At 33.3% G+C, this 22,494-nt stretch overlaps 2 protein-coding genes across 2 annotated transcripts; one reads left to right on the forward strand and one right to left on the reverse strand.

Annotated features, from left to right (window-relative positions):
• Window positions 1-598: 598 nt before the first annotated feature.
• Window positions 599-7,752, reverse strand: LOC123703963 (multiple epidermal growth factor-like domains protein 6). Its single transcript, XM_045652179.1, has 9 exons — window positions 7,687-7,752; window positions 6,776-6,948; window positions 5,810-6,025; window positions 4,482-4,682; window positions 3,425-3,533; window positions 3,052-3,096; window positions 2,453-2,497; window positions 1,663-1,943; window positions 599-1,097 (listed from the first exon to the last, which is right to left on the reverse strand). The coding sequence occupies exons 1-9, from the start codon at window positions 7,715-7,717 to the stop codon at window positions 804-806; spliced, it is 1,395 nt and encodes a 464-aa protein (XP_045508135.1). The 5' UTR covers window positions 7,718-7,752; the 3' UTR covers window positions 599-803.
• A 10,261-nt stretch (window positions 7,753-18,013) lies between these two features.
• Window positions 18,014-22,142, forward strand: LOC123704123 (ras-related protein RabX-like). The gene is made up of 3 exons (XM_045652417.1): window positions 18,014-18,042; window positions 20,153-20,343; window positions 21,332-22,142. Exons 1-3 carry the CDS (start codon window positions 18,030-18,032, stop codon window positions 21,746-21,748), a joined length of 621 nt encoding a protein of 206 aa, XP_045508373.1. The 5' UTR covers window positions 18,014-18,029; the 3' UTR covers window positions 21,749-22,142.
• Window positions 22,143-22,494: the final 352 nt, after the last annotated feature.

Here is a 22,494-nt window from a genome sequence, read left to right on the forward strand (position 1 = left end):
ACAAATGTTTCTACGAAGTATATGCAAGAAAATTCAGAGAAAGTCACATTTGTAGTCTATAAAAATTTTAAAAAAATATTGACATAAATTAATAAATTTATAAAGAACTAGTGGTCCGCCCCGGCTGCGCCCGTGGTAAATTTTTCGCAATAATAGGTACCCTATTTCCTTTCTCGGGTATCAAAATATCTCCTTACCAAATTTCATGCAAACGTAGTTTAGGCGTGATTGAGTAACAGACAGACAGACAGAGTTACTTTCGTATTTATAATATTAGTAGATATGGATAGAAAAAATTCGATCACGAGGCGGGACTCAAACTCTTTGTTTTAATTACCTTTATATACCTAATCTTTTTCTATTCATTTGGATGCCATTAAACCAAAAATATCAAATTCAAAAATATTGACTTTAAAATTAAATTTCCACGTAGGTCGGTCCCAGTGAACACATTTCCTAAGAGTATACAAACTCTAGATTTATTAAAATATTTCTGGTATTTTTTTATTGTGAAATAATTTCTCTAAAGGTACACGTTTAGTTAATTTTGTCATTTTTGAATAGGGTGATAAATGAAACCAGAATATCGTGTGCGTATAATATTTATTAATAGAAAGATACATCTCCCTTCACCTTATAGTTAATAATATTATAGAACATTATATAATGCTGCGTATACAGCCTTAGTGACCCGTTAATACGGAGCATATTTACATTTTTTTTGTATTTTTTTTTGCCATGTATATATCGATAATATAACCATAATATCTTTTATATTTCAAGCTAAGTATTTCCAATTATTTTCAATCGATATCATCTTCAATTTGCGTCAAATTCAGAATCCGATTCAGTATACTATTATTCGTTATATTCATGTGTCTCGTACAACTGCAGACCACATTGCACTTGAAGTCACACGTCTGCTTCTCTACATTGAACGCCAGACCCTCCGGACAGGTCTGTACCACGCGGGCTCCGCTCACGCAGCGCCAGAACTTGGTGCAATCGGTCTGGTCGCGCCAGAACGGTACGTGGCAACCTTTGCACTTTTCATCACAAACTGGCGCGCAACCCGCGGTCGCTGGGTCGTCGCATTTCTGGGAATAATTGATAAGAAATTAAAATAAATTTTGACTAAAGTGTCTTCTATGGGACTTTAAAGTGATTAAAAAAAATGTATGGGGTATGAAATGAAAGAGCAAATTTAAAATTAATTCACATTACTCCAAAATAAGTTAAATGAAAATAAAGTTTAGAAGCTACAACTCAACTATGACGCTCTAAAAAGTACGAAACAAGAAAATAGAGATTCGTTTAAAGAAAAGCCGTAGTCGTATAAAATTTTTTAAAGTTATATCAGAAATTAGAATATATTATAGACTAGCTAGCGACTTCGCCCGCGTTTTCAAAGAAAAACCCTCATAGTTCCCATTCCCGTGTGATTTCCGGGATAAAGCCTATCCTATGTGTTAATCCAAGTTCACTCTATATGTGTGCTAAATTTAATTGTAATCGGTTCAGTAGTATTTGCGTGAAAGAGTAACAAACATACACATACACATACATCCTCACAAACTTTCGCATTTATAATATTAGTAGGAAGGATAAAAAAATAGAAAATATTAGACGAAGACGGCAATAACTAAGAAAAATAAAAATTACCTGTAATTCAGCATTAAAATGCAGTCCATTAGGGCACTTGGCCAATAACTTTTCCCCATTAATACAAAAGTAAAACTGACAGCAGTCCGTTTCATGTTTCAACAGTCTCGATATACAGAAATCAGCTGGACATCCGTTTGGTAGATCACCACTTTGACCACCACCGTCTTCACCACCACCATCTTCACAACCGCAACCATCACCGGTTTCCCCAGTTTCACCACATCCAGTATCACCACCCCCAGTTTCACCACATCCACAGGAACCACCGCTTTCACCACCTAAAGAAAGGATAAAATAATCAAATAATAATATTAATTATTATTTTTTTTTTTAAAGAAAGGATACATTTATTTTGTAAAAGGCAAAAATAAAGGGACAATTAATGTAAAAAGTTTTAGTTTTATAATATTCTATCACCTATAATTGATACCTAAAATTTTGTAAAAGGCAAAAATAAAAGGACAATAAATGTAAAAAAGAGCGTGTGTGCCGAGCACACGTGTTAGAAGTGAAACTTCTTTGGCAAAATTCAATATACAAGGTTTCTTGCCTTCTTTCTTTCTTTGCGTTAGATTTAATCGAAATTCATAAAAATAAATGTTTGAGTTTGATAGCAACTAAATTGCAAACGGTGGAAAATGTTAAAAATATGTTATGACAATTCATATGTGCTTTTAGAAGTGCGTCTGATTGAATAAATAAATGTTTGATGTTGAGTTTTGAGTTTGAGTTATCAATTCGAACAGTTCAGTTTTTTTTATGTTTTTGTTAATAACGCGTTACTTACCACCAGTTTCTCCACCACATCCGCAAGAACCACCGCTTTCACCACCTAAAGAAAGACATTTATGTAATAAAAGGCAAACATAAAAATAAACTGTCTTACCACAAACAACTTTAGACAGGGTTTAACTCACAGGTTTAACTGCTTTTATCGTATTTCACATAGACAACTATTAAAGTGACAGATCCTTGGATTAAAGTAAGGCCGCTTTTCCATCTGCAAGAAAGACTTAGAAGAGAATTAGACTTGCAAGCTACTGTCAGACAGACTGTCGAACATTTCTTGCGGAAGTTTTCTTGCAGGTGGACAGGCGGCCTAAGACTGTGTTTAAATTGTTTTGTGATAATAGCAAAAAGCCTTACACGTTTTATGTAAGCTTACAATAAAGCGTAAGAAAAAAATTACAAGAAATTTTAATTTAATTTTTAAGCGAAAAATATAAAAATATCAGCTTCAAAAGTAGTTATCTATACTATCGACAAGCGGTAAAGAACAAATTGAAAAAAAAAATGAAATTTTGTCATAAAATATGTTAATTAATATCTTTTAAACCACCCAAAGTTTAATAACACTAAGCAATAGTGCTCATTAGGATTACTTACCACCGGTTTCACCACATCCACAAGAACCACCACCGCTTTCACCACCTAAAGAAAGGATACACTTATGTCGTAAAAGGCAAAAATAAAAGGCCAATAAACGTAAAAAAGCTTGTGTACCTAGTATCATAAATGAAACTTCTTTGGCAAGATTCAAAGATACCGAAATCGTCGTACTTTATGACGTGATGGTATTGCCATGACGCGACCTGAAAGGCGAAGTGAAACCTTTTTAGGTGCGTTGATAGTAAAATTTCATGGCAATACCGTCACGACATTAAAGGCGACGACTTTGGTAACTTTGAATATTGCCATAGAAGTTTCACATCTGACACGTGTGTTCGGCACACGCCTTTTTTATAAGCGCGTTACTTACCACCAGTTTCACCACATCCACAGGAACCACCACATCCGGATTGCCCACACCCACAGCCTCCTTGACCAGCTCCAGTATCACAACCAGCTGTTGCCGGGTCTTCACATCTCTGTAAATAATTATTTTAGAAGAGATTTGACGGATTTTAAACGCGATTTATTCATTATATCTGACGCAGTCTTCTCGTGACCACGCTAGCTGCAAAGTGTACGAAGTTACGAGATAATATCCATACTATTAATATTATAAATTCGAAATTAATTCTGTCTGTCTGTCTGTTACTCAATCACGAATAAACTACTGAACCAATTTTCATGAAATTTGGTATGGAGATATTTTGATACCCGAGAAAGGACTAGGCTACTTTTTATTCCAGGAAAATGACGCAATCCCGGAAATCCCAAGGGAACGGAAACTATGCGGGTTTTTCTTTGACTGCGCGGGCGAAACCGCGGGCGGAAACCTAGTAATGAATAAATCGCGTTTAAAATCTTAAAGTTTCAGTAAAATCAAACACAAGAACATACAATAAAATTCTTTATTTTTTGCCTATTAACTATCAAAAAGTGCTCATGACTATTTTCAATTTAATCTTTTCGATTGTCCTTCATCACTTTTTGATAACCAAATAAATTGTATTTCAACTCATACTTCTTTTATTATACCAGGTGAAAGGTAAGACGTTAGACGAATTTAGACAGGAGCTTCTACTCATGAAACTGAACAACTTTTGTTCTACAACTTTGCGGAATTCGAAAAAAAAATTGGTTTTTGTAAGGAAACTTCGCTAATCAGTCGACCGATTTCCATACAAAGTCAATTTTTTTTTTCTACTGATTCAGCAAAGTTGTAGAACAAAAGGTGTTCAGTTTCATGAGAAGAAGCTCGTGTCAAAATGCGTCTGACGTCACCAGTCACCCTGTATAAAATCAACAAATGAGACAAATAAAGTTCAATTTTATTTTTTATTGTTTAATAATTGTTTATTAAATGAAAATAAATTAACGTACTAAATGAATTCACTAGTTTTAAGAATTACTCAAATACCCAATCTTACCTTATGTGCGTCACTAAAATGCGTGCCAGGCGCGCAAGACCTCAACACTTTGTTTCCATGGACACATTGATAGTATTTAGTGCAATCAGATTCATGAGGAAATAGTTTCTCTATATTAAAGTCAGACGGACATCCGTTGGGTAAAGTGCTGTTACAACTGCAAGTTGGATCGCAGCCTGCGTTTGCTGGACTGTCACATACCTTGGGAATGTTCAAAATTTATTGATAAATCTATACTAATATTATAAAGCTGAAGAGTTTGTTTGAACGCGCTAATCTCAGGAACTTCTAGTCCAAATTGAAAAATGATTTCGGTGTTAGATAGCTCATTCATCGAGGAAGGCTAATATCATCACGCTAAGACCAACAGGAGTGGATCAATGCGGGTAATAAATAAAATATTTATTTTTACAAAACATTATACCTTACAAAGATTTACACTGGCTCGCTCTGTCTTAAGAGCCAACGTTCTTCCTCAGAAGTAAATACGGTGGAAGCAAAACAAAAATTTAGAACATCAACACATGCATTAATAAATTAAAGATTTTAACGGATTTAAAACAGAGTGTGCGAAGCGTCGGGATGATAATATAAATTATGTCATCAGAATAAAAATAACTACGTTAAAAAAACCGACTTCAAAAACGGAAAGTAAAAAATAAAAAAGGTTTGATATTATTATTTAGTTGTGCTATTTACTAAATAGGTTTGATCTCGGTGATACAAAATTTCAGCTTAATCGGTAACCGAGAAGTGAATCAAAGTTACTTGCTAGATTTTCAATTAAGTAAGTCATCGAGATCAGACAAAAATGTTCATAAAATAAAAACTACTGGGCCTACCCGAATAAAATTTTAATGGGACCAATTCGAAACCATTCCACATCAAACAAAAAAGAATCACGTAAATCGGTTCAGAAACCTCGGCGTAATCGGTGTACATACATAAAAAACATATACCTCCTCTTTTTTTTGAAGTCGGTTAGAAATCATCATTATCAATCATCATCAATATGAATAAATCGCGTTAAAAAACCATTAAAAACTTTAATTTCTATATATGTATGATACTCGCGTTAAATCAAACAGGACAAATAGGTACCTACTATGAAACTAAGAAGCCATCTAAGTATTTATTAATTACAGGTGTACATCATATTCAAATAACATAAATTATAAAAAAATTTAACTTGAATTCTAACGAAAAGCGTGCAAGAAATACACATGCCTTTTTTAATGACAAAAATAAGGATTTTATTCACTTGTCTATTTTAACATAATATTAGGTGGAAAAAAATGCTTGGAAATGTCTTAACTAAAAAAACTTACCTCCGCTTTCGCATTAAAATGCTGACCCTTAGGACAAGTTTCCAAAAGCTTCTCCCCCTTCACGCAATTGTAATACTTGCTGCAATCAGACTCGTGCGGAAACTGTCTGCGCACTGTAAAGTCTGACGGGCAACCATTCGCAAGGGTGCCGTTACAGTCTGCTATGTTACCTTTGTTACCGCAGACGCATCGGACCAAATGTGGGTGGTCGCAGACCTTTAATATTATACATACATAAATAATTTATGCCTGTTTGTAATGTCTATACATACATCACTACATAGTATAAAACAAAGTCGCTTTCTCTGTCTCTATGTCCCTTTGTATGGTTAAATCTTTAAAATTACGCAACAGATTTTGATGCGGTTTTTTATAATAGATAGAGTGATTCAAGAGGAAGGTTTTAGCATATCATTTATTAGGTTTAAGACAAAGCGGGCGAAGCCGCGGGCGGTAAGCTAATATACCTATAAATAAAACTCTAGTGTCTGTAATATTGAAATAAGCGCTTTAACCAAATGCATTTAATATGGGTGTATAGATGACATGGTATGATTGTATGTGGATTAAAATTTTTTTTTAATTTTTGCCTGTCTATCTGTTTGTTCCGGCTAATACCTGCAAAAGCTGGACCGATTTTGACGGCACTTTCATTGATGGATAGCCGATGATATAAAAATACAATTATACATATTATAGACTACAAACTAAAACAGAAACTCGAAATCAAACTCAAATATTGATTTATACTGCTAGCATAGTAATATTATCTGTGATTTAAACAAATCATTATAACTTAGGTACCATTTGTTGTTTTTACTTTATTATTATCATTAATAGCAGTTATTTAAGAACGATCTTTTTTGTTTATTGTTGGTACTTATTTCCGTGTTTATCACTTCATAGAATAAAAAAAGTAACTTCCACAAAAAAATCTAGTTAAAATTAACAAAATATGTTACTTACTTGCTTCTCAAAAGAGAACAAGGTACCAGGGGCGCAGCATCTCGCGTCGTTCCTTCTGACCCCATATTCACAATAATAGAACTTAGCGCAACTGGTCTCATGAGGTAGGAGGTAGTGACGGCCGTCGGACGGACATTTGAAGTTGTAGGCATCACATGAACATGTGATTAACGCTAAAATTTATAATCACTTTACTACATAGTATATAAACTACTAGCTTTCCGCTCGCGTTTTCAAAAAACCCGTTTTTCGAAAAACCCGCATAAATTCCGTTCCCGTGTGATTTCCGGGATAAAACCTATCCTATGATTGTGTTAATCCAAGTTACAAAAAGACAAAATATGTGCTAAATTTCATTTTAATCCGTTCAGTAGTATTTTCGTGAAAGAGTGACAAACATACATACATAGATATACATCCATCATTGCAAACTTTCGCATTTATAATATTATAGTAGGATAGGATATAGCAGAATGTCTAATGTCTGTACGTATGTTTAGATATTTTAAACTAGGCACATACTTACACATCGGATTTTGATGCAGTTTTTTAATAGATGTAGTATTTCAAGAAGACGGCGTGATATAAATCTCAAATGATGATGACATAAATTCGGTAGCTTCAAAACAAGAATTATACAGATCTCTGCATAGGCTAGCCCAATCGTGATAAGACTCTCCCTAACGGACAGCTAATAACGTTAAGCTATCTCTATAAAATAAAAATGAATCGCCAAATGTGTTGCTAAGCACAAAACTCGAAAATGGCTAAACCGATTTCGTTAATTCTTTTTTTATAATATTCCTTGAAGTCCTAGGATAGTTCTTATGAAGAGAAAACGTGAACATGTACCACGGGCGAAGCCGGGGTGGACCGCTAGGTCAATAAAAAATAATTATTGCTTAACTTACCAATTAATAAAAAATACAGTGGATAAATCATTTTTAGGGTTCCGTATTACTGTACATATCACTTGAATACCTTCGTTATTCTGCTCACAAAAGATTCCCACCTCTTTATATATTAAAATAATTGATAACAAAATAGTGCATAATGCATAATTCTAATATTTACATCTAGTTAAATCGTTACACGAAAACTAATGTAAGACACTCATGTTATAGATTATTTAGTTTCTCAGAAAACTGTGATGTAATTGAAACATGACCTATTAATAGATCCCTACTTCCCTACTCCCTACTAAGTACTAATAGTATAAATGCGAAAGCGGAAACTAACTCTGTCTGTCTGTCTGTTACGCTTTCCCGCTTAAACCTCTCAACCGATTTTGATTAAATTTGGCACAGACAATCTTTGAACCTGAGAAAGAACATAAGCTACCTTTTATCAAAACACTACGCGAGCGAAGCTGCGGGCGGAAGCTTGTCAAAAATAAAATTGCTAATATGTTAAGCTTTTTCAAAATTTAAGGTTTTCATTCATCTTTTTGAGTTTAAAAATCATCTTAGTTGGAAGCGCCAAAGGACGCTATTAGGTAGAAATTTTAGATTAAGAAAATAATTACTATAAAAATACTGTGAAATAAGACAATTTTTTTATCTAACTATTATAGTTTTAAAATAACTCAACAACTTACCCTTAGAATAACTTAACTTATAATTCTCTACAAAAATGGTCTCCATGCCTACACGACTTCCATTCTTTAATGAAAGGTGATAATTCTGTGTAAGTATTTTTAAATACCTACTTTCTGTATAATTCAGTCAAAGAAGACCTGAAATAAGACCATAAAAGAACAAAAATTTCGACAGAGTTAAATTTTGGTGAAGACCTATAATTTAGTTGCCATAAAAAATCATGAGATAACGCGATTTTAATAGACCCATTATACATCTTAAGGATGATGAATTTTATCACCAGTATTAGGTTGAAACAATGGTTTAAGAAATACTTTAATCATATTATTTATACTGAAATCTAGAACAGCCTTTGCAACATCATCAGGGGCCGTATTATGACCACTTATTGCCAGCCAGTTTACGCCGTGAATTGAACTGACTGGCAAATTCATTTATATTTGAATCTATCTATACTAATATTATAAAGCTGAAGAGTTTGTTTGTTTGAACGCGCTAATCTCAGGATGGCGCGCGCTAATGGTCCGATTCGAAAAATTCTTTCGGCGTTAGATAGCTCATTTATCGAGGAATGCTATAGGCTATATAAAATCATGCTAAGACCAACAGGAGTGGTGGTGTGGGGGCGCAGCTAGTCATAAATAAGCATTGCTTGCGATCATAATATGAATTTGCCAGTCAGTTCAATTCACGGCGCAAACTGTCTGGCAATAAGTGGTCCATAATACGGCCCCTGTTTCAGTTTAAGAAATACTTACTGAAATCAAGAACAGCCTACTAGTCCTACTTTCTACTAATATTATAAATGCGAAAGTTTGTGAGGATGGATGTGTATGTGTATGTTTGTTACTCTTTCACGCAAATACTACTGAACTGATTACTATTAAATTTAGCACACATATAGATGGTAACTTAGATTAACGCATAGGCTAGGTTTTATCCGGAAATCCCACGGGAACGGGAACTATGCGGGTTTTTCTTTGAAAACGCGGGCGATGCCGCGGGCGTAAAGCTAGTGACTTATGATAATTAACCATTGCTGGTTATTGCGATCATAATATGAATTTGCCAGTCAGTTCAATTCACGGCGTAAACTGTCTGGAAATAATAATAAATGGAAATAATATGTAATAAGAATAAATAATATTTTGAACTATGCGGGTTTTTCTTTGAAAAAATAATAAATAATATTGACTGACCGGTTGGCTTGTTTGGTAGTGGCCCTGCCTTCCAAGCCAGAGGTCGTGGGTTCGATTCCCACCCGGGGAAAATATTTGTGTGATTAACATAGATGTTTGCTCTGTGTCTGGGTGTTAATTATGTATATAATTATTTATTTAAAATTATATTATATGTATGTTTATCAGCCATCTGGTTTCCATAACACAAGCGAAAGCTTAGTATGGGATCAGATCGTGCCTTGTGTGAAAATTGTCCTGAAATATTTTACTGAGGTCATACGCCACCAGGTGATGTTTCAAAAGTGACACGTGTTTGTAAGTCTTTATAGTGCCGCTATCGATCAAATCTAGTTGTTTAACTATCTATGCGTAAAATCTTCGATATATCGATATGAACAATTAATTTTTATCGTTAATATTGTCATTCGATTAATAGATTGCCTTACGCATCTGCTTATTCATTCTATAGGTATGACTAGTTACTTGACCCGGCTTCGCTTGGGTTAAAGGATATTAGAAAAATAAAGAATTAGAACTAAAATCATACAATTATTTTTTTATAAAATTTTATAGCAATTCGATCATGGGCTGTTATTTTGAACATGTTATTTCCTTGCACTTTTAAATCTTTTACGGTCTACAATATAGATATGGACTGAAATTCTGATAATATCGAAAGAAAGCTGAATATAACAAAATTATAAGTAAGTTTATTAGAAAAAAATTCTTTCTAAGTTGTTAGTAGTGTAAAATATAAATACATACTTACTAAGTAGTAGGTAATGTAAAATATTCTTAGGTACTTCAGACACATCACACTTAATTAAATGAAAGAAAAACTCTGATTGAATTGATTAGCACACATATAGATGTGTAACTAGCCTTTCCAAACTAAAACGTTTCATTTCAGACTTTTTGTCTAAATAAAAAGGAACCTGAATTAACGTTCATTACCAATCATTTTGAATTGATTTTAAAAAAATACGACTGGATTCGAATTTCGATTAGAAAATCATAAATGGCGCTAATTTCGTTTTTTTTTTTTTTCTTTTTTGTTTGTAAATAATAAAAAATCACACAGACTGCTGTTTCAATTGTTTATTATAGAAATAAAAATACCTAAGAAAAATACCTAATAAAATTCAACATAATATTTTTAAAATTTTTATTAAATTCCTATAATATTTTGTAAACAACTCTACTACTAATAGACCTATTATTTTAACAAACTTGATTTCAAATACAAATAGCTATCTTATTTTAACATAGATGGCGCTGAATAAAATTTGCTCCAGTATTAAATAATATTATTATATAATTATATAATACACTCTAAAGTAATAAGTAAAAATGTATAGTTAAATTTTTTGATAGGTATCCTAAAATCATAATGCCGTCGCTGAAAACTTATATTAATTAGTATTATTAATTAATATTACATTAATTTACAAACTACTAGCGCCATCTACACCAATATTATATTTAATACATTTTAAATCTATGCCATCTAGCGATGAATAGGAAGAACTAATAACACTGTAATTACTGCCAGATTCTAATAGATGGCGCTGTTTTGAATTTCATAAAATAAAATGTTTGTCCCGGGCATTTTCACAAAAAATGTACTTAAACATTACAATAATATGGATGGCAAAAATCAGTGATATTAAATGAACTGTTCATTTTTTATGTTTATCATAATGTTGCTTTAATAGCGAAAAAGCTTTACAGTTTATTATTATTAAAATACAGACTTAATATTATTAATATAATCATGGACCCAATAAATATCTAGATTATATTCGTCCATGATATAATATGTTAAATTCAGAATTTGTAAACACGCCATCTATAACTTCCTCTATGAACTAAAACGTACCTTAACTTTTTTAATATGGAAATGCTTCTCAATCTAAAATGATAGATGGCGCTGAAATAAAATTTTTATAATTTTTTTTTTAATTTTGAAATCACTTCCATCGATTGCATTTACTATTCTTAGAGTACCTATATAATATTACTATTGTAATATAATATATCTTAATATATATTATAATGGCGAAAGTTTGTAAGTATGGATGTATGGATGTTTGTTACTATCTTTCACGTAAAAACTACTGAACCGTTTACAATGAAATTTAGCACACATATAGAGGGTAACTTGGATTAACACATTGGATAGTTTTTATCCCGGAAATCCCACGGGAACGGGAACTATGCGGGTTTTCCTTTGCAAACGCGGGCGAAGCCGCGGGCGGAAATCTAGTACCTATACTCTAAGCTTTTGAAGTTTAAACTAACCTCAAAATTGAAAGTCAAAACAAAAGTGAAGTGAAAAGTTAAACTTAAACGAATGCCTAATTAACAGTAAAATATAGTAATTTTATTTATATTTAACTTAATCTTATATATAAAAATGAATCGCAAAATGTGTTGGTAAGCGCATAACTCGAGAACGGCTGAACCGATTTCGATAATTCTTTTTTATTATATTCCTTGAAGTACGAGGATGGATCTTATGTAGAGAAAATGTAAACATGTACCACGGGCGAAGCCGGGGCGGACCGCTAGTTCCCAATATATTATTCAGTGGATAATAATAAATCCTTACCATTACATACTAAAATGTCAGACGTAAAAGTCAAGAAGCTTATATTCTTGGTAGAAGTCGAAGTGCCTTCTACATTTAAAAAAAGGAATTTAAAGAATAGAGGCGGCAGGAAGAGGAAACCGTCTAGTTCTGAAGGTAATTATACAATTAACATAACATAAAGAACCTTAATCACTGTAAACTCCATACTCCATACTTCCATAGTCCATAGTATACAAAAGGCGGGAAAACGGAAGAACCTATTTCTTATTTACATAATATAAATAACAAACTTGGTTATTATCCGTGTTTGTCGCGTTTTATTCTGATATATTTATAACTATGAATCGACCGGTGGAGGCAAATCATCCGCTCCAGATGCAACCCTGATGCTCTGCACGATCCTCAGACATGAGGGACCGACAAGAGAAAGAGATAACTAGGTATAAGGATATTAAATGCTTTATATTATAGTATTTATTGGTATTTAATAACAAATATTTCAATCGATAAATATTTATTCAGAAATTTTATTTTATAGCTGATTGTATATATTGAAAGTGGTTGTCAAGTAGGTAGTTAATAAATATATACTAGCGGTCCGCTCCGTCTACGTCCATGGTACATATATACAACTTTTAAAACTTATGGATCTTGTACATATCCAACGGTGAAAGAATTTTTGAAATCGGTTCAGTAGTTCCTGAGATAAGCGCGAACAAACAAACTCATCATCTTAATAAGAATATACTAGCTGCACCCCGCGGTTTCACCCGCGTGGCTCTGCTCCTGTTGGTCTTAGCGTGAAGATATATTATAGCCTATAGCCTTCCTCGATAAATGGGCTATCTAACACCGAAATAATTTTTCAAATCGGACCAGTAGTTCCTGAGATTAGCGCGTTCAAACAAACAAACTCTTTAGCTTTATAATATTAGTATAGAAGTATTGATTGGTATAAAAATATGATATCTTTCCAATTTCCTTTTTGTTGTTACTTTTTCCTTATCAAATTAATATTTTATTTATTATTATAGATTGCTATCTCTTATTGTTGTCTCATTATCTTGTATATCGCGGGTCTCAAACCATAGGGGCGTATCCACAAAACCCCTACTTTTCAGGAGAGACAAAAAACTTAATAACTTTTTTTGTGATTGAGCCACCTTGTTGTGTTTTTGCATGTAGCTATATATTTACACTGCAGTTAATATGAAATGCTTGGTTTTAAGATATTCCCTCCGTAACACTAGTTTTTAGCTGATACGTCTATTTGCCATGACGAATAGACGGCAAAACTCCGTCAAATTTCCCCCATAAATGTATGGAATTTATGGACGTAAAACCCTTCTCCTTAAATTATTAATATTTATACTTATATTTATGAACCCATCGAAATTAACGTTATTTACGCGGTTTTTAAAAATCTTACGCCTGTTTGGCTTGGCATTTATATTGAGAGGCGTTTGAATTCAAAGTAGAGGTATAAACCAGTTTTATTCTACAATTTAGACAAAAAAAAACAAATGGACGTAATTACACAATATTTTCTGTGTTATTAATTATTACATATTATTTAGATGTGCTATTTACTAAATAGGTTTGATACTAAGTGCTTAGTGCTTGGCACCGACTTCAAAGCTATTTAATAAATAGCACATCTAAATAATATGTAGTAATTAATAATATCAGATCTTTTTTTTTATTTTTTACTTTTCCGTTATTGAAGTCGGTTGTTTTTAACGTAGTTATTTTTAATACTTTATAGTGTATTTATCAACACGAATCAAACGAGCCCAAACTCGATAAAGTTGAGTCAATATATTACTGAGTTCCTATGGCCACCTTCCGATTCCATCATCAAATCAGCTTGTCATGATAATGTTTCATCGTTATCCAATTTACATACGTATACAAAATTTCAGCTTAATCGGTTACCGGGAAGTGTATCAAAGTTACTTGCTAGATTTCAATTAAGTCATCGAGATCAGACAAAAATGCTCATAAAATAAAAACTGCTAGGCCTATCCGAATAAATTTTTTATGAGACCAATTCGACACCATTACACATCAAACAAAAAGAGAATCACATAGATCGGCCCAGAAACCTCGGAGTAATCGGTGTACATTAATAAAAAAAATATACCAGCCAAATTGGTAACCTAATTTTTACATGATTTGCTGGAGACATCATTACATATCTTAGCATTGAAGCCACCACTGAATTTCGATTTTGTCCTGGGCAGCAATCAGAATAAAGAATCAGGTGTTTCACATTGGTAAGCTTGGTGATATAAGTATACAAACATGTTGAGACTTCATTCGCCCCTCTATTTCTCTCGTACTCTGGCCAAAAGTAACAGTAGCCCAGTTTGCTCACTGCATTATGTATTGTGAAATTCATAAAGCCCAATTTCCTTTTATAAAAGATAGGTTTACCCAAAATGTCCATTAGGGACAGTATAATACTGCTTCGAAATCAAAGATACAGACAAGAAGAGTAGAGTCAACCATTGCCTTTAATTTATCTTCTTCTTTTCTTCTTTGGCATATTCTTTCCTATTAACATGTTTTTCATACTCCTCCTATTTTTCTTTCTGTTCTTCTTCGGGTAACTGCTCAAACTTATGACACCAACATTGGTTTATCCTCGGCTTGTGAAAATCTATAGAATAGAATAGAATAGAATAGAAAGAATTTATTTACCAAAGGCCAACAACAGATATAATAAAAGAAAAGAAATACAAAAACAGAGAAAGAGACAAAAGTGTGGCAGACCTTTAGCAAAAAGGGACCAACTCAGTATTTAGCTGTGCCATCAACGGCACAGCACTGATTTTCAGTGGCCCCCTTGTTTGAAGAAAAGCTACAGACCCAAATAGAAGAATGGAAATAATATTCAAAATTAAAAAATAAACAAAATATATTACACATTAAAAATATCATACATATAAGTAAAAGAAAATTATATGGTAACGAATATAATAAAAATTAATAAACATACATATAAATAAATACCCACAAAAGAGAGATGCTACGTTTTACGGTAGGATTTAAAAATAAAATCAGCAACTTTAATTTTGAAGTTATTAATGCAACGAAGGTTACGTAAGGGTGGAGGCAAGTGAATTATATACTATATTATTTTCCAGAATTAATTCTTTGTATGAAATCTTGCAGATAGGAACCTTATTATTCTCCATGAAATGTTCTTTATAAAATAACTAGCTTACCGCCCGCGGCTTCGCCTGCTTTCTCTAAAACGATTTGAAATTTAAACTATCCTATCATTCAAGTTGGATCGAACTGCACATGGTGTGCGAATTTTATTATAATCGGTTATGTGGTTTAGGAGTCCATTGAAGACAAACATTGTGACACGAGATTTTTATATAGATATATATACATAGTAAATTCACTAAAGTTATTCCACGCATTAGAATTACATATACTCGCTTTGGCATCTCACTGCAGAATGATCGTGTTTCCGTGTTGTTGACATGACGATACGTCCACCAACTTGCTCTGTGCCGTCCTCCTAGTGACGAAATCTTGAGACAGCAATACTAAAATATGTAGACGTATGTGCATACGTCTATATAGCTCGACACAATGATTTCAGGTTAAAATAAAACAAACAGTCGTATGTGCATACGTCTATAAGGCATGTCAAAACTGCCTCAATAAGCAATAATATTGCTCTTACGTCTATTATACGGCTATACCTATGGCCTAACAATAATTGTAGACTGTCTAGCTTACGGAAAATAATATTTTGCATTTTATACAAAAAGTAATCAGTATTAAATTATAAGAAAAATTGAGGTTATGTATTGCTTAAAGTAGAATCCAATGGCATTAAAAACGAAAAATCGCATTTTTGCATATACGCCCCTATGGTTTGAGACCCGCGATATATGTACTGCGTATTAAATATAATAAGACAAAAGGCGTAAAATATTTGATTAGATTCAAATTTCAAAGTTAGACACTTTTCAAGAAACAAAGAAAGATAAGGCTGTTTTCCAATTACAGAGCATAATGCGACTCAGTGGCGCACAATGCCGAAAAAGCATACAAAGGGACATAGGGACCGAGAAAGCGACTTTGTTTTATACTATGTAGTGATGATAGTTATAGATAATAACGGACGGACGGAGCGACTGATTTTGATGCGGGTTTATTAAATAGATAGAGTGATTCTCGAAGAAGGTTTTAGTTGGTATAATTTGTTGAATGGAAACCACATTTAAAACCTTAATGTTAGTATGCCATGAAAAAATATTAATACAATCCATACTAATATTATAAATGCGAAAGTAACTCTGTCTGTCTGTCTGTCTGTTACTCAATCACGCCTAAACTACTGAACCAATTTTCATGAAATTTGGTATGGAAATATTTTGATACCCGAGAAAGGACATAGGCTACTTTTTATCCCGGGAAAATGACGCAATCCCGGAAATCCCACGGGAACGGGAACTATGCGGTTTTGTCTTAGACTGCGCGGGTGAAGCCGCGTGCGGAAACCTAGTAAATTATAAAACTAAGATATTATGTAGACTGTAGGCAGTTTAATTTATTTGTTATAGTCAAATCCCGAAACACAACCTCTTCGCGGAAGGACTGATTTATCTTAGGTTTGTCAAAAGCTGTCGGGCAATCCTCGAAATACATTTTGAATTTCACCCTTTGACTGAAGTCAGCACCAGTCCCGGGCGTAGGCGAACGCAGCATGGGCATCACACGTGCAGACGCCTCAGTTAGACAACGACTGACGAAAATTGTTTATTATCGAACCCAAAAATGAAATGTTTTCCATTACGCAGTAGTCTTTGTATTTGATAATATTTATAGATTGATGCGTAATTGCTTCATAAAAGTTTCCTTTAACACGTTCACCGCGGCATGTAACAGACTGAAATATACAAAATTGATTTATATCGATATCGATGTTTTATTTTATCGTGTTTCCCATCGCTATTACTGTAAACATGCCGTATCAATGCAGTGCGGGATGGCAAATAATTTTTCACAAAATCAGGGGTTTACATTTTCCCTCATAGGTATCTTTTAAACTATTGGCACACCCCGGACACTCCATACAAAATTATCGTTTTGACAGTCACACTGTAGAGACTGCAAATGTGTGTGTTAACGCTTTATGGTTGGCACATTTTTGACTAGCGTAAAAAAAAATCGCGTTTTTCTGATGAAATACATCCGTAAACAGCACAATATCTAACCATTTTCTACGAAAAACGATAATCACAAATCCAAAATAATAAAATTACTTTAAGTCAATTTGATTAATGTTGTCAATCTTCGTGAAGTATCGTCCCTGTAGAAAAATATGGACCATTTTTAGACTGATCGTGCGGGGTGAGGTAGGTAACTAGGTAAGTGTTTAATTTTGGCGGGAGGCGGAGAGTGTCCGTTCTGTAGCGTTTAGCTACATTATGTATTCTGTGCTATTGGGTCAAACTAAAAGCTATTTATATACTATTATCTGAATAAAAAAAATTGAAATATATTGAAATTTCATGAAATTATTAACCTTCAAAGTCAGAAGGTGCGATGTGATAAAAATGGCTCATGACGCACAGTGGTGAACTTGCCGATGTGAAGTATGGAAGACATGCCGCAACAACGCTAAGTTTGGCATTTTAGGTGCCGCAGTGAACGTGTTAATATTATCGAAATGCACTTATTAATATAATTAATGGGGTTGTTATTTACTGTTTAGTATCTATTATCGAGATATTGATCAAATTTGAACTTATCTTGTATTATTATCTATAGTTAAGAATATATAATAGCGTTTTGTTTGTTTTCCGCAGTTGAAAAATTTTTTTTGTATTAAATATTGTGTTTTTTGACAAAAAATGACTATGTATAGTGAGTATCCATTTTATTTATTATTTTATTAAATTATAGTTTAGTGCAATGTATTAGTGTGGGCATTAATAGTGCAAAAGTATACTTTTAATCATAATCTTTAAATATAGGTATACTAGAGGTCCGCCCCGGCTTCACCCGTGGTACATATTTCGCAATAAAAGGTAGCCTATGTCCTTTCTCGGTTATCAAAATATCTCCATACCAAATTTCATGCAAATTGGTTCAGTAGTTTAGGCGTGATTGAGTAACAGACAGACAGAGTTACTTTCGCATTTATAATATTAGTATGGATTGCATATTATAACGGCTTTTATGTGTGATTAAAGTATACATATAATATGATAAATTTTACAAAAAACTAAACTGCTTATTATTGTTTTTATAATGGTATTGTTTTTCGTAAACTTCAAGTACTTAGGTACAAAAAAAATCATCGATTGAGCTTCAATTATTTAATATTTTATATATGAATATACATAGCTATACAATTTCTTAAACAAATGTATTTTCAGTGTTCATAGAATACTAGCTTTCCGCCTGCAGCTTCGCCCGCGTTTTCAAAGAATAACCCGCATAGTTCCCGTTCCCGTGGGATTTCCGGGATAAAACCTAGCCTATGTTACTCGTGGATAATGTAGCTTTCGAATGGTGAAAGAATTTTTAAAATAGGTCCAGTAGTTTATGAGCCTATTTGTTACAATCAAACAAACAAACAAACAAAGTTTTCCTCTTTATAATATTAGTGTAGATTAATACAACATTTTTACAAAATATAGTTATTTATAATCATCCATACTAATATTATAAATGCGAAAGTAACTCTGTTCGTCTGTCTGTTACTCAATCACGCCTTAACTACTGAACCAATTTGCATGAAATTTGGTATAGAGATATTTTGATACCCGAGAAAGGACATAGGAGCTACTTTCTACCCCGGCACATAGGATAGGTTTTATCCCGGAAATCCCTCGGAAACGGGAACTATGCGGGTTTTTCTTTGACTGCGCGGGCGAAGCCGCGGGTGGAAAGCTAGTACCGAATAATGTAGAGAGAGCTTTTAAATCTCAAATTAAAGCTCTGCGTCATTGGTTTTTTTTGTTCACGTATAAAATTCTGTAGTCCATATTTCATACTAGCTGCGCTCCGCGGTTTCACCCGCGTGGCTGCGCTCCTGTTAGTCTTAGCGTGATGATATACAGCCTATAGCCGTCCTCGATAGATGGGCTATCTAACGCCGAAAGAATTTTTTAAATCGGAAAAGTAGTTCCTGAGATTAGCGCGTTCAAACAAACAAACTCTTCAGCTTTATAATATAGTATAGATTTCAAGTAGGTACATAATATAATCAAGACGTATACTTATCTAACTGCTCACAATTCTAAATTTCAACTCTACATGACTCTACACTACAAACTACTTTTCTTCCTGTCTGCTCTGTGTAATATTCTTTAATATAAAAATGAATCGCAAAATGTGTTGGTAAGGGCATAACTCGAGAACAACTGAACCGATTTTGTTAATTATTTTTTTATTACATTTCTTGAAGTACGAGGATGGTTCTTATGGAGAGAAAACGTAAAAATGTACCATGGGCGAAGCTGGGGCGGACCGCTAGTATTAAAAAAAAATATACATGTATGTTTATCAGCCATTTGGTTTCCATTTCCGAAAGCTTAGTATGGGTTCAGATCCTACCTTGTGTGGAAAATGTCCTGAAATATTTATTGAAGTGATGAAACTTCTTTAGGTGCGTTGAGAGTAAAATTTTAAGGTCGCGTCATGGCAATACCGTCAAGTCATGGAGTAAGGCGACGGTTGACCGCCTCCTTGGTACAGTGGTTGACGCGTGACCGTAGCACCGAGAGGTCCTGGATACTCCTGGGTTCGATTCCCGGTGGAGACTAGGACACAGAAGGCCTACTTGTCCCTAAAGAATATCGATCAGTGAAACAGATTTATAATGCATCTGCCCCTTACCCCACTAGGGGACATGGGACTTCACACACTACGTATATGGAGTAAGGCGACGACTTTGAATCTCGCCAAAGAAGTTTCACTTCTGACACATGTACTCGGCACAAACGTATCTATATTAATTATTTTTCAGTAAAGCTCTTGTTACTGGGGATCGTAGGGCTCGCCTACACTCACCCGAGTGTAGAATGCCCTACGGATGGCAAGCAATACCTCCTACCTCATGAATATGACTGCTCCAAGTTCTATACTTGTGTGCAAGGAAGGAAGCAGGATCTAGCGTATAACTGTCCAGTGAATACGTTCTTTTCTTTTGAGAAACAGGTAAGTTTTTAACACGCTTGTGCTTTACCTGTATGTTTGTATGTATCCAAATCCTTTAGACTCGATTTGACCCATTTATAAGGAAAAAGTTTAATTCAAATTTTGTCCATTTATTAAGGATCAGTGACAATAGAATAATTTCATGAGTTCTTACCTTATTATAGAGCGTAAAATTATAACAGAGAAACAATTACTGTAGATAAACTTTAAAAGGTGGGTAATTGTGTTATATTATATCTTATTTTAGTGTGTATATTATGTATTTTTAATATCATCTATTTATATTTATTTTTTTACCTACCTCCGCTGTAGTAATATTGTTTTTCTCACAATCTGTTGGTTGCCTGGAAGAGATTACTTGTTAGTAATAAGGCCGCCCTCTGTATTGTTTGTACTAGTTTAAGTTCTGTTGTACCTACTTTTGTTATGTTGGCAGCACAATTAAAAGAAATTATTGAGATTGATATATAATATTATATTTAATTATATTATGATATATTATGTAGTATATAAGTTACAGATTATGTAATATTGACATGATTTTAAAAGAGCAACTATGGAGTTTCTTGCCGGTTCTTCTCCATAGATACTGCTTTCCGAATCGGTGGTAAATGTTAAAAATACTTATGTAATGACGATTCGAAAGTGCTACTAAAAGTAGTCTAATTGAATAAATAAATGTTTGAGTTTGAGTTTGAGTTTGATATAGACATATATAAATGGTATGAGTATGACTGATATAATAGGTAGGTAGTTAGTTGATATTTCTTTCTTTCTTAGTTTATTAACAAAATTTGTAAAAAGTTGTACAAAATTACTATTTTTATCACCTGTCGATTGTTTTAAGACAAGTTGGTATTGAAAGAAAATAGTAGCTGAATCTAGACCATATTTCTACTCTTTTTTTTACTAGAAATAAATGGAATAAAGAAACAAACCCTGCTATTTTCATGACCATTTAATTAATACAATTTTTCTTTATTTTCAGCGATGCGACGCTACTCAATGCAATCCTGGTGTGGAAAATTCAGGAAATTATAACGGATTACCGTTAGTAAACTATAATAACAACGGAATCAATAACAACGGAAACAATAACAACGGAGACAATAACAACGGAAACAATAACAACGGAAACAATAACAAGGGAGACAATAACGACGGAAACTATAACATCGGAAACAATAACAGCGGAAACAATAACATCGGAAACTATAACAGCGGGGACAATAACAAAGGAGACAATAACATCGGAAACTATAACAACGGAAACAATAACGGCGGAAACAATAACATCGGAAACAATAACAAAGGAAACAATAACATCGGAGACAATAACAACGGAAACAATAACAAAGGAAACAATAACAACGGAGACAATCACGTCGGAGACAATAACCCTTAGCTACCTACCTCTGTTTTCTGTCACTCAACTACCTACTAGGAGTCTCTCAGACTCCTGCATTTAGAAGCCCTACAAAAAAAAAACTATGACTTGAGGTCAGAAATTAAAATCGACAACTATATTTTTATATTTGTATATTTATATTTAAATTATAAAACGTTGGAACATTTGCATTACTTATTCTATAAACTCAGTTTCTTTCTAGACTTCCAAAAAAAAAAACTGCAACTGAGTTCCTGCTCCTAGTTGCTGCTATAAAACCTATCCTATGTCCTTCCTCAAGTCTCAAGCTATATCTGTACTAAATTTGAAGTAAATCCATGCAATACTTTGTGAGATTAGCCCGGACAAACAGACAAAAATTCTAAAAACTATATTTTTGGCTTCGGTATGTATTGTATATCAAGACCCATGTGTTATTTAAAAAAAATATTCAATGAAAAGTTTTGACTTTTCTACTACAATTTTATAATATTATTATACTGTATAGAAGATAGTTATATTATGTATATCATATTATTATCAATATATTTATAATAACTCTGATAAAATTAAATTATAATACTGAAATGATTTAAAAGAGCAACTATGGAGTTTCTTGCCGATTCTTCTCCATAGATACTGCTTTCCGAATCGGTGGTAAATGTATTGACGTTTCAAAAGTGCTTCTCGAAGAAGTCTAATTGAATACCTAAATAAATGTTTGAGTTTGTTTGAGTTTGAATTATTACCTACCTTATATAGTA

This window comes from Colias croceus, chromosome 28 (assembly GCF_905220415.1).
Source record: "Colias croceus chromosome 28, ilColCroc2.1".
Taxonomy (NCBI): Eukaryota; Metazoa; Arthropoda; class Insecta; order Lepidoptera; family Pieridae; genus Colias; species Colias croceus.